This window comes from Bombina bombina, chromosome 5, assembly GCF_027579735.1.
Source record: "Bombina bombina isolate aBomBom1 chromosome 5, aBomBom1.pri, whole genome shotgun sequence".
Taxonomy (NCBI): Eukaryota; Metazoa; Chordata; class Amphibia; order Anura; family Bombinatoridae; genus Bombina; species Bombina bombina.
The window spans coordinates 440,890,850-440,904,576 of NC_069503.1; the positions used below are offsets into that span (position 1 = coordinate 440,890,850).

At 36.4% G+C, this 13,727-nt stretch overlaps 1 protein-coding gene across 2 annotated transcripts in view; it reads left to right on the forward strand.

The window, feature by feature from the left end:
- Positions 1-417: 417 nt before the first annotated feature.
- PIK3R4 (phosphoinositide-3-kinase regulatory subunit 4) overlaps positions 418-13,727 on the forward strand; it is a 42,224-nt gene continuing 28,914 nt past the window's right edge. Inside the window, exons 1-7 of one of the 2 annotated variants that reach the window (XM_053714303.1) lie at positions 418-553; positions 1,138-1,903; positions 4,284-4,417; positions 6,052-6,634; positions 7,730-7,864; positions 8,229-8,450; positions 12,809-12,982. In XM_053714303.1, the coding sequence (XP_053570278.1) occupies positions 1,174-1,903; positions 4,284-4,417; positions 6,052-6,634; positions 7,730-7,864; positions 8,229-8,450; positions 12,809-12,982 (1,978 nt within the window). In that variant the 5' untranslated portion in view covers positions 418-553; positions 1,138-1,173. Of the gene's footprint in view, positions 658-1,137; positions 1,904-4,283; positions 4,418-6,051; positions 6,635-7,729; positions 7,865-8,228; positions 8,451-12,808; positions 12,983-13,727 lie in introns of both variants that reach the window. The other variant, XM_053714302.1, reaches the window with a different exon arrangement.

The following is a 13,727-nucleotide window of genomic DNA, read 5'->3' on the forward strand; positions in this document are numbered from 1 at the left end:
TCAATAGCAGTCACATGACTGGAAAAAAAGGTTGTTATTCTGAAATGGTTTAAATTGAACCATTGTAAAACCCGGTACCTTAAACACAGATATTGTATAAATTAAAGAGAAATTCCAAATAAGACACACACTTCCCAGTAAGTTATACACAGATATAATATAGTATAGAGAGGTTGTCTCTAAGACACACACTAATCCCCAGTACTACAAAGACGAGATTCCTTCAGCTTTACACACACAGTCGGTCCCATCTTATGCGTTTCACAGACACATAACCAACTAGAAACACAGCTGTTATTATAGCTGTCTACACCGAAGCCACAATATTGGGAATGTAGGAGCTAGTTCCCATCCACCTAAATCACCTGTGATGTCACAGTAGGCACATGACTGCTGCTAACAAACGGAAGGAACTAGTAAGAATCGTTGCATCCCACTAAACTGTAGTATTTGATTGCAGCAGAGGAGTAGTCATTGGTTTGTTGACATCAGAGGTTCATTAGCTCAATGGGAACTAGCGATTAATATTTTTTCCTGCTCTCATCTCGGGAAGGTAATTTTTTTTTTAGAAATCGCTGTTGCTCACGGCTATGCTGAGGAATTTATACATTATCCGACCCCACATGATTTCATGTTCCCCCGGTACCTACGTCCATGGTAGGCAATGTATAAAATGTGTTGCTATGTATATCCTTTATATATATATTTACCGTTATTAAAAGGAATTCACAGGTTTTAATAGACCTTTATAAACAGTATATAGTCATAGGGTAAATCCCGTTAAACAGGAATTAATTGTTCTTAATAAATGTTTACTTCTAGCTCCTAACATTTTGGATAATTCTGCATCATTGATGAACCGTTCTAGTTCAGGTCAGGTCAAGATGTAGGGTTCATTCTTTGATTACAGGTGAGGTAATGATAGTCAGGCACTGACTTTCTCACCTTGGCTCAAGAACAGATAACATAAAATTCTGGTCTGTTCTTTTTCTCAGGTACCATAGTTTGACATCTGTTCTATTTAAAACCCTCACAGATTCCTAAATATACTTGTCTGGCTTCTAGGTTTTATATAAATGTACCAGTATATCCATATGGTAATGTGTTATTGTATGACACTTTGTTTTGTTTCCCTAGACAACCGTTGTTGACCTCTGGCGTTTGGGCTGAATCATGGGGAACCAGTTAGCTGGAATAGCCCCTTCACAGATCCTGTCTCTAGACAGTTATTTTTCTGATATTCACGACTTTGAATATGACAAGAGCCTGGGAAGCACTCGCTTTTTTAAAGTTGCTCGAGCCAAACACAGAGAAGGTCTGGTAGTTGTAAAAGTCTTTGCCATCCAAGATCCATCTTTACCACTTACAAACTATAAGCAAGAACTTGAGGAACTGAAGATTCGGCTATGCTCTTCTCAAAACTGCCTTCCCTTTCAGAAGTTCACTCTGAATGAGAAAGCTGCCTTGCTGTTCCGCCAGTATGTTAGAGACAACCTCTATGATCGTATCAGCACCCGTCCATTTCTCAACAATATTGAGAAGCGCTGGATTGCTTTTCAGATTCTGACTGCTGTGGATCAGGCGCACAAATCTGGAGTGCGCCATGGTGACATTAAAACAGAGAATGTTATGGTTACCAGCTGGAACTGGGTTCTCCTTACAGACTTTGCCAGCTTCAAACCCACATATCTGCCTGAGGACAATCCAGCAGACTTTAATTACTTCTTTGATACTTCTCGGAGAAGAACCTGCTATATTGCACCTGAGAGGTTTGTGGATGGCAGCACTTTTTCTTCGGATCTTGAGTCCATTAAAGACCAGTCTACACCATTGGTAGACTTGACCAATAACAATCAGCGCACAAGAGGGGATCTTAAAAGGGCGATGGATATTTTTTCTGCAGGTACAAATATATTCATATTTTTTTTACCAAATTACATTTTAAAGGTAACCAGTGTCATGGGTTGTGCACTTGATTAAACTGACAAAACTTTATAATTAGAAATTAGGTAAAATTAATACTGAGTACTTTCTTACTACTCTACAATATCAATTAGTTTTATTAAAAAGACACTGAACCCAGATTTTTTCTTTCGTGATTCAGATAGAGCATGCAATTTTAAGCAACTTTCTTATTTACTCCTATTATATATTTTTTTTTTCGTTCTCTTGCTATCTTCTTTTAAAAAAAGAAGGCATCTAAGCTTTTTGTTTGGGTCAGAACTCTGGACAGCACTTTTTTTATTGGTGGATGAATGTAGCCACCAATCAGCAAGAACAACCCCGGTTGTTCACTAAAAATGGGCCGGCATCTAAACTTAAATTCTTGCATTTCAAATAAAGATACCAAGAGAATGAAGAAAATTTGATAATAGGAGTAAATTAGAAAGTTGCTTAAAATCTCATGCTCTATCTGAATCACAAAAGAAAAAAAATTGGGTTCAGTGTCCCTTTAAGTAGTACTGACTACTGGCCACTATGATGGTGCTATCTGGGCTCATACACCTGGGTGCCAGGCCCAGTTTTTAAGGCACCATAACTTAGGTGCCCTGACAAACATAATCAAGTCTTGCCCTAGTAATAGAAAACAAGACCACAGGCTTTTCATGGTGTTGTGTTTATCAACTATTCTTGATTTTCAAAACCTTGTAAATTGTACTAACACAATGACTGTGTTATTAATTTAAAAACATTTGTTTTTGTTTACAGATCTTTGCAGTGCAGTGCTTAGTTAATTGCTGCTATATGTAATGCATGTATATACAATTTCAAATGATTTTAAAGGGACATTAAACCATCTGAAATTAGTATACTTTTTGTTTCTTATTTTATCAACATTTCCTATAATTATTTTTATTCTCGTTTTTCTCAATTCCACAGAGTTTCCATAAAGTAATGGGTGCTGCCATGTTGGAACCTATGTTTTCCCCTTACCTACTTCTTCTGGGACAATTAGGGGCATATATAATCAGGCAATAAAAAAAGAGTGTGCAAACAAGGCTGTGTGAAAACCCTCTTGGATGGGGACTTTAATAATCATATTCCACACAGCCTTGTTTGCACACTCTCTTTTATTGCCTGATTTATATCTGTCCCTAATTGTGCTTAGAAGAAGAGATAGATAAGGGGAAAATATAGTTTCTAACATAACAAGTGTCCAGGAAAACATGGCCGAGGTGGCAACCATACCTATACCCCTGAGTTACATATCACTATTGTGTGTTTTATTTTGTTTTTTTTAAATTATCTCGATTATAGTGATTCATTGCCCCTAGACCTTGAGTGCCATACCTTAGTTTGGTCTTACTGTGAGTTCTTTAATAGTTATTTAAAAGTTATAGGTATCCTTTTTTAGTTGGGACATATCCAGCAATTGGTAAAGTTGATGCTGTCATTTTATTTGATAATTTGCTTTGCTTTATATTTATTGTTTGCAATTTCAGGGAGTATAGTGGTTAGGGAATTTGTTTTTCTTTTTAATCGACATGTTTTAATATTGGCATGACAATGTGTCTTTTTGTCTTTGCCATTTTAAAAAAGGAAAATAATTGCTATATAAATTGCTGTGAGTGCTGAATAGATGCTGTTTTTTAGGCTATTACTTCATATTTTACATCAAGCACCCCCCCCCATTAAATAGACATTGGCTTTAACTGTGTTACCAGTATTAGTAAGTGAAAGTGGGTTCAGAAATTGTAATTTACCTCATTATTCTGTTGTATACTTCTTTCATTTGTGTATCTGAGAAATTTAAAAAAATATGTTAAAGGGAGAGTAAATACCTTGAGATTTGTATTCAAAATGTTCAGTTATGTGTAGTATAAAAACTTTTCAATTTATTTCAGTGATTTTTTTTTGTCTCCCTTTTATGTAATTTAGCTCAAAAAATGGGAGGATTGTCGATTTTTCTCAGAACTTGAAATTCTCCATGCTGATTTATCAAGGCTAACCTTTCTACACCCCCTCCCAAATCGGATTTAACTGAAACAACTGCAAAATAATGTATTTTATACTAACATAATATCAGTGGCTAGCCTTGTTGTCTGTAGACTCTAGCCCAGATTGGCTCTACCAAATAAGGCAGATGCTGGGAGGAGTTTTACTATTGAAAAATAATATTAGTAAAAAGTTAATATGTTTTGAAAACGTTTAGACTTGGCTAATATGTCCTTCTATAGCAACACAACAGAAATGTTCTATAACTATAGGTGTTTACTGTCCCTTATAACTATAGGTGTTTACTGTCCCTTTAACGTCTGCTCTAATTATGTTTTCCGTTGAAGGCTGTGTCATAGCGGAGCTGTTCACTGAAGGTGTCCCACTGTTTGATTTATCCCAGCTTCTGGCTTACAAGAAAGGACAGTTCTCACCTGATCAAGTAATGAACAAAATTGAAGATAGCTGTATAAGACAACTTGTAAGTATTGTTTCTATGGCTGTGAAGCAACATTTTTTATAATACATTTATAAGCATTATTTGGATAACGTAAAATATGCTGAGCTTGATAATTTGATGATCTACATATAGACTGCATATCCTAATTTTAATGCTGCTATGTCACCATTGTGTTCCAACTCATCACTTTGTCTTTTTTTTAGCCTCAATATGGTTATACTGAAAACAAATTATAACTCTTATTTTTATATTATTATTATCAGGTATTTGTAGAGCGCCAACAGACAAATTGAAACTATATTATTTAAAGGGATGTTAACCTCAACATTTACTCTTTTGAAAAAAAAAAGAAGTTTAATTATGGACAATAAATACATAGAGATAGAGAAGCAGTCTGCCAGGAACGAACAACATCTCAGTGGCTTGTTCTATGGCCTGGTTACCAACTGGAAGTAGCTCCTTTTAGTCCAACAAGGTCAGTCCAGCCCCAAAATACCAGGCAATTCTCCTCTGAACAAGTAAAGCCGTAACCCCAGATGATCGTTTCGGCCTCCTTTGGGCCTCGTCAGTGAGGTGCAGCCATATCCCTCTAAACATATTGGGAAAGGAGTCCATGTCTGGTTTTCCCAGGGTCATAATTCAAATATATACAGAAAGAGAAGCAGTCTGCCAGGAACGAACAACAGCTCAGTGGCTTGTTCTGTAGCCTGGTTACCACCTGTGAGTAGCTTCTTTTAGCCCAATTGTGCTTTTCTGAGAGGAAAACTTTCCTGAAGGATACCAGTCTGATCCCGCCTAACAAGGTCAGTTCAGCCTTGAAATATAAGGCAATTCTTTTCCGAACAAGGGAAACAGCAACCTCCGACTAAAACAATTGTCTGGGTTTGCTGTTTTCCTTGTTCAAAGAAGAATTGCCTGGTTTAGTTTTCGTCTGTGAGGAGCACAATTGGGCTAAAAGAAGCTGCACAAGGTGGTAACCAAGCCCTAGAACAAGCCACTGAGCTGTTGTTCATTCCTGGAAGATTTGCTTATCTTTCTGTATGTGTTTGTATTATGACCCTGGGGAAAGTCTCCCTAAGGCTCTTGGGGAAACCAGACATGGGCTCCTTGCCCAATGTGCTTAGAGGGTTATGGCTGCACCTCACTGACGAGGCCCAAAGGAGGCTGAAACGATTGTATGGGGTTGCCATTTCTCTTGTTTAGAGGAGAATTGCCTGGTATATCTGGGCTTTACTGATCTTGTTAGGCAGGATATTAGGTTTTTTTCCACTTTTGTCTTCTCTATTGACTTCTATGGGGGAATACGTGAAAGCGCATGTGATCTTGTTAGGTCTTCTTTTTGTGGTTGTCAAGTTAGCGCAAGAGCGAAAACAGTTTACTTTAAACTCATAATATTAGCGCAACCCGATGCATGCAAAAAGTTTACTTCTAGCGCAATTGACACTTGAGGGGAGCTTTAATTAGCGCTCCACTTGTAATCTGGTCCATTATGTTCATGATCAAATAATAGTGTAGCACACTTGCAGATCTAGACAAATTACATTTTTTTAATTAAACTTGGAAGAGTATACTGTATTAAACATTTTTATTACATGCAAACATGTAAAGTTGTTTTGTAATACATATCTTTGTATTGTGTTCTTTTACTATAAAAGGTAACACAGATGATCCGGCGTGAACCTGAGAAGCGATTGGCTGCAGAAGACTACTTAAAGCAACAAAGAGGAAATGCATTTCCAGAAATATTTTATACATTTTTGCAGCCATACATGGCTCAGTTTGCTAAGGAAACATTTCATTCTGCTGATGAACGCATCCTTGTTATCCGTAAGGATTTGGATAATATTATCCACAACCTCTGTGGGGATGATCAGAGTGAAAAGTCAGAAGGAGAAACCAAGGAAAATGGGTTGCTCATTCTGGTCTCTGTGATCACATCCTGCTTGCAAACCCTAAAATACTGTGACTCTAAGCTGGCAGCTCTTGAACTGATCCGTCACTTAGCACCACGTTTAAGTGTAGAGATTTTACTGGACCGGATCACTCCTTATCTACTGCATTTCAGCAATGACTCAGTGCCCAGGGTGAAAGCTGAGGCTGTGAGGACGCTCACTAAAGTTCTTGCCTTAGTCAAAGAAGTGCCCAGGAATGACATCAACATATACCCGGAATATATTTTGCCTGGTATAGCACATTTGGCTCAAGATGAAGCCACTATCGTCAGACTGGCATATGCAGGTAACAATATGTGTAATTAAACAACATCTGATTACCAATCCTATCCGGTGCAGTTCATCATATTGGCTCTCTGGTTAACAAAAAGCTTTGGTACAATGAAGTTTGGATATCAAAGAGCCGTGTGTCTGCTTTGCGGGGGTTAAACACATAGTCATGTGTAAATAATAATGCAATAAGAAAATGCTCTAGCTCATTGGAATATTTTCTTTTTGCGCATGTCCCTTTTAACCTTTTTACCAAAGAACATCTGTGTAATAAATGCTATAACAAAGTTGAATGGCACTTTATGTATATAATATATACCTTTTCAGTAGCATCAGATTAAATTATTGTTCATATAAAAAAATACAAAGACAAAACGGAGTCATATGTGATTGTAACTTAGACATTAGTTTTTAAATCTATTATGGTGTTTTATACATTTTAATTAAAGGGACAGTCTACACTAAAATTGTTATTGTTTAAAAAGATACACAACACCTTTACTACCCATTCCCCAGCTTTGCACAACTAACATTTATATATTAATATACTTTATAACATTTAAACCTCTCAATTTCTGCCCGTTTCTAAGCCACTATAAACAGCCTCTTATCACATGTTTTTTTATTAGCTTTTCACAACAGGACACTGCTAGTTCATGTGGGCCTTATAGATAACACTGTGTTCACGCCCGAGGAGTTATTTATGAGTTAGCAAAACACAGTACTAAATGCAAGTCAATAGATAATAAATAAAAAGTCATGTGATCGGTGGGCTGTCAGAAGATGCTTAGACACAAGGTAATCACAGAGGTTAAAAGTATATTAATATAACTGTTGGTTATGCAAAACTGGGGAATGGGTAATAAAGGGATTATCTATCTTTGAAAACAATAAAAATTATATTGTAGACTGTCCCTTTAATTTTGTTTTCAGACGTGTTTTTTTAAAATAACTATTTAAAATTGTCTAAACAGTCAAGAGTTAGTCAAAATTGCTTCTGTTAACTTTTCACACATTTTAGGTATGTTGTCACATTTTTGTTTTGCAGTTTAAGACGTTTACCTTTGTTTTACTACACTTATTCTCATATGTTTTTCCTTGTTTTGTAAAGAGAACATTGCATTACTGGCAGAAACGGCTCTCAGGTTTTTGGAATTAGTGCAACTGAAAAACTTAAACATGGAAAATGATCCAAACAGTGAAGAGTTAGATGAGGCTTTGCACCCCAGTGAGAACTACGACATAGGTAATAATTATGGTGTATTTTACTACTTTCATTTGTACACTGAGTAATCTATCCATAGTGGAACTGTTTGAGGGAAATAGAGGCCTTGGAATTTTTCTTTATTATTGCTTGACATCTTTGTGTATATAAAAAAAGATTCTAGAAAAGCAATTTGTGACATAACGCATGATGTTAAAATCCCATTTAATTCTCAATAATACAAAGTTGCATTTTTAAAAATGATTTACAATTATAGAACATTTCCAAAGTAGGTTTCACAAAATCTATTTATTATATATTTGATCATTGAAATGGCTTCTTTGGTTTGTGCATATTTAGTATGGGGAGGTAACGTACTGGATGTTTTTATCATGTGCTTACGCAGAGTTGCAGGCCTTGCATGAAATGGTCCAGCAAAAAGTTGTTACATTGCTGAGCGACCCAGAGAACATTGTGAAGCAGACATTAATGGAGAACGGTATTACAAGGCTCTGTGTGTTCTTTGGTCGACAAAAGGCAAATGATGTTCTCCTATCCCACATGATCACATTTCTGAATGATAAAAATGACTGGCATCTACGTGGTGCGTTCTTTGACAGCATTGTTGGTAAGTTCATAGATATGTTGTTAAATGTTGTATACAAACCTGTGTGCTACTCTGTCCTTGCTTACAAATACGTCCTTTGTCATCCATGTGGTTTCAGTCTTTAGAAAATAGCAGTGCATGATGCTCAGGGGCGGAGCCTTATGCACTGGCTGCTATGATGATGAGTCTTCTGAACTGTTCAGTGCAGTGAAATACTTGCTTGTTGCAGAGTTTGCTTTTTGTAGACAATTGACTTTCATGTGGATCATAATAACCCACCACATTATGATCTTTCGTTTTATTCACTAAAGCCCCCATCCTCATAATAATCAAGTGCATCGTCAGCATCAACATAAAAACAGAGTTTGGAGGCAAATCTACCATTGTTATTATCCTCAGAATAGCTTTTTGTCAAGGGCTAGATATTTTACATTATCTGTTTATTGGTAAAATAAATACATTAAATAACATAAAATAAAAATATATTTCAAGCTTTTATGCATCTCTAACGTTAGGCAGACTATTAAAGGGATATGAAACCCAATTTTTTTCTTTCATGATTCAGATAAAGCATGTGATTTTAAGCAACTTTCTAATTTACTCCTATTATTAATTTTTCTCTGTTCTCTCGGTATCTTTATTTGAAAAAAAGCATGAATGTAAGCTTAGGAGCTGGCCCATTTTTGGTTCAGCACCTGGGTAGCGCTTGCTGATTAGTGGCCTGAGCCAAAAATGTGCTGGCTCCTAAGTTATATATTCCTTTCGAATCATAAAATAAAAATATTTGGGTTTCATATCCCTTTAAAGGGACAGTCTACACCAGAATTTTTATTGTTTAAAAAGATAGATAATGCCTTTACTACCCATTCTACAGTTTTGCATAATCAACAGAGTTATAATAATACACTTTTTCCCTCTGTGATTACCTTGTATCTAAGCCTCTGCAGACTGCCCCCTGATCACATGACTTTTTATTTATTATCTATTGACTTGCATTTTAGCCAATTAGTGCAGTGTCTGCCACAAGCTACTGGCGTGATCACAATGTTATCTATGAGGCTCACATGAACTAGCACTCCCCTGTTGTGAAAAGCAAATAAAAAAAGCTTGTGATAAAAGGCGGCCTTCAAGTACTTAGAAATTATGATATGAGCCTACCTAGGTTTATCTTTCAACTAAGAATACCAAGAGAACAAAGCACATTTGATGATAAAAGTAAATTGGAATATTGTTTAAAATTACATTAAAGTTTAGTTTTGACTAGACTGTCCCTTTAACTTTGCTTTTTGTTTATTTATTTTTTCATACCATTTATAAATACATGGCTTAGAACATAAAGTTGGTGCACTTCTAATAAATTATGACTACTCATCCTTGCTTATAGGCATTTTAAAATAGGCTTTGATTCAAACATCCTTGTCTGCTTCCTAAAATACATGATGTAGTTGTCTCCTAAACTAAAAATATCAATCCCTTCAATATTAATTCCCTTGTTGAATATGCTTTGTTTTTTTGACATCCTTTGTTGAAATGCATACCTAGGTAGGCTTAGGAGAAGGAATGCATTACTGTGAGCTAGCTGCTGATTGGTGGCTGCACATAAATGCCTCCTGTCATTGGTTCACCAGATGTGTTCTGCTAGCTTCCTGCAGTGCATAGCAGCTCCTTCAACAAATGATAACAAGGTAATTAAGCACGTTTGATAATAGAAGTAAACTAGAGAGTTTTTTTCTTTTTAAATTGTATGCGCGATATGAAAAATAAATAAAACCCCCCCAAAATGTTTTTAAAATTCAATAGCGCATTCAATTTCAAACAACTTTCCAATGTATTTCTATTATCGAATTTGCTTTGTTCTCTTGGTATCCTTTGTTGAAAATTATATCTAAATAGGCTCAGTAGCAGAAGTGCACTACTGGGAGCTATCTGCAGATTGGTGACTTCACATATATCGTGTTATTATTTTTTTCTCATGGTTTTTATTTATTTTTAATCCTCTTGTTATGTGAATAAAAGTACACGTGGCCCTCGTTTTACAACGGTTCAATTTACACCGTTTCAGAATAACAACCTTTTTTCCAGTCATGTGACTGCTATTGAAAAGCATTGAGAAGCAGTGCATTTATTGAAATAGCCACTAGGTGGAGCTGTCCACTTGTGTTGCAGCAAAGCCAAGCAAGCTGAAATTAATCAGTTTAACCAGACCTGAGCTATCGAGCAGATTTCAAAGGAACAAGATCTTCCTGTCTATAAATCAGTCCAGATTGGAATGCATAGAAAGAACTGTTTGCAGAAAAATGCAAGTGCAGTCTATGTTGTGTGATTATTGTATTAGGTTTATAATGCTGTTTAGCAAATGTTTTTGTTCATTTAACTTAGTTTAATTATATATTCTGTGTTGTGTGATTATTTTATTAGGTTTATAATGCTGTTTAGCATTTAAAGTCTTCATTTCAAAGGTTTAAAAATAATGTATTAGGTGTTACTTATGACAATTTTGAGAGGGGCCTGGAACCTATCTCTCTCACTTCCCATTGACTTACATTATAAACTGGGTTTCAATTTACAACGGTTTCGATTTACAACCATTCCTTCTGGAACCTAACCCCGGCGTAAACTGAGGGCTACCTGTATGTTTAATTTATACAGCAATGATAAATTTGTCCCTGGTTGTCTCAAAGTATTCATTTAGAAGTGTTCTATACCTTTAAGAAATATTTTTTGGTATTGCAGCAGTATCACAGCTTCATTATGTTTGTAAAATCATTCCATTATGTTAAAGTGAAGGTAAAGTTTTCAGAGTTGGAACACATCAAAGCATTTGTTAATCCTTAGATAAGTTAATTGCTAACTTTTTTTCTCTATATCATTTATACTTTTCAAAATATAAAGATTTATAATTCCCTACTGTTTCCATTGTTGACTCCTCCCAAACCCTATTTCCTGCTTTTCTGATCTATGACGTATAGAGCGGTCCCACCCGCTCTATACATCTCTCTAAAGCGCGTTCACGACATCCCTCTCTACCGCGCATGAGCTAACCGGCAAACCCCCTCTGAATTGCGCATGCGTTAAATGACTGCAAACAAATTTATAATAATGCCCAAAATATTACTTTAGCTGCTATAAGTAAAGGCAGCTGAGTGATAAAGTACGGTGACAGTTAGAAGTCAGTCCGTTAGGATCATGCATATAATTGTGCCGCTTAAATTGACAAACAGTTCAAACCAGCTCCACTAGCCCTGTGCCCCCTTACCAGACTTCCGACACAAACAGCGATATCTGTTAACTTCATGTGTCCGTGGTATCTCTGCGAGGCTGGTGTCCCTGTGGAGCTGGAAACTCTACTCCTCCTCTTTTCGGGGTGTGTGTCCGTCTTGGCCAATCTCCAGTCAATGCGGCAACGTTGTTATGATCCTGCTCCAATCACATTGCAGGTTACCGGTTTCATCTGGCGGCTCAGCTGATTCCAAGCAGGTACACAAAGAAAATGTTCGCCAGATAAAGGATATATTAAAACTCACTCTTTATTAGCATCTTTAAAATTGCACAGTCTTTGGAGTACTGCAACAGAGCAAAAAAATCACACAAGCACACTGGCGTAGCACAGAACAGCTTACGTGTTTCGGCTTAAACAGCCGTAGTCATAGCCTGATTTCTTTACTCTGTTGCAGTACTCCAAAGACTGTGGAATTTTAAAGATGCTAATAAAGACTGAGTTTTAATATATCCTTTATCTGGCGAACATTTTCTTTGTGTACCTGCTTGGAATCAGCTGAGCCGCCAGATGAAACCGGGTAAAAGTAATTTCCTCACCGCTTGTAGCCGTCCGTATTGTAGACGTCTGTAGGAAGCCTAGTTCGTATTATGTTAATTTCAACATAATAACATTACGCATGCGCGAATCTGGAGCGCGCGTGGATTCAGAGATGAGTAAAGAAAATATATAGCGCATGCACATATAGTAAAGAAGGCGAATGATGTTGATTGACGGCCACCTAACGGACAGATTTTCATTAGGCTAATATAAAAACGTGATCCACACAGGAAAAAAAATTTGGGTTGAATTTGCTGACCATCAAACAGTGAGTAAAAAAGGGTATAACTTTATTTACACTCAGAATTAAAAAAATTGATGAATTAAACTCATATTCATTTTGAGGAAAGCATAATATTCCGGATTGAGATGAAGGTAACTTTACCTTCACTTTAAACTACCCAGACAGACTTGAAAATCTGCACCAGTAGCATATTGTAGGTTTGATATACTTTATTCAAAACTTTATTTAGACGAAAATAAATAACAGTGTTACAGTTTGTTAATATGTGTTTGTGCACACAAAGATCTAATCTGCATGATTTCTGTGATGAATTGGCAGGAGTTGCAGCGTATGTTGGATGGCAGAGCTCTTCAATTCTAAAACCACTTCTCCAGCAGGGTCTGAGCGATGTGGAAGAATTTGTGATTTTTAAAGCTCTCAATGCCCTGACCTGCATGTGCCAGCTGGGACTGCTACAGAAACCACACATCTATGAATTTGCTTGTGACATTGGTACGTTAAAGAAAATCTTTTTTATATTAACAGAAATGTATGTTACGGCCACCTGATGCTTTAAATTGGTCAGTTAAACTTAAAGTGAATGTAAACTTAGATGATAAAAGTGCCAGGTTTTTAAAAATCTGATTAAAAACAGGGGAACTTTAATTCATCAAAATTTACATTTCACTCGTGTTGTGAAAATACTTACCTTTTAATCTTGAGAGCCGCTACATCGCTTCCCCCGCCCGTCGCAAAGCTTCTTCCCGGGTCTAAAATGAAGAATCCGGCTTCCTCCAATCACGGCGTTGAATCAGACACTGATTCCCCCGGGGGGGAAGCGGTGATTGGAGGATGACCAATCCGTCATTTCTGACAAGGCTTGCGACGACCAGGGGAATCGCTGAAGCGGCTGTCAAGATTAAAAGTATTTTCACAACACAAATGAAATGTAAATTTTGATGAATTAAAGTGCCCCTGTTTTTAATCAGATTTTTAAAAAACGGGCACTTGATCATCTAAATTTACATTCACTTTAAGCAATTCTTTTACATTTATATTTAATAGGTCTACATAAGTAGATTTTATTCTATAATGGATTTAATTTTTAATATAGAACATTTTCATATTTAATCAAAGCAGTTAAAAAGGTGCTGAGTGGAACAGTTTGAAGATGGATAGTGCTCCCTGACATTGAATTATTAAGGGGCATATGTTGATTTATTTTATCTTGTAAAAATTAATATCAACGAAAGCATTT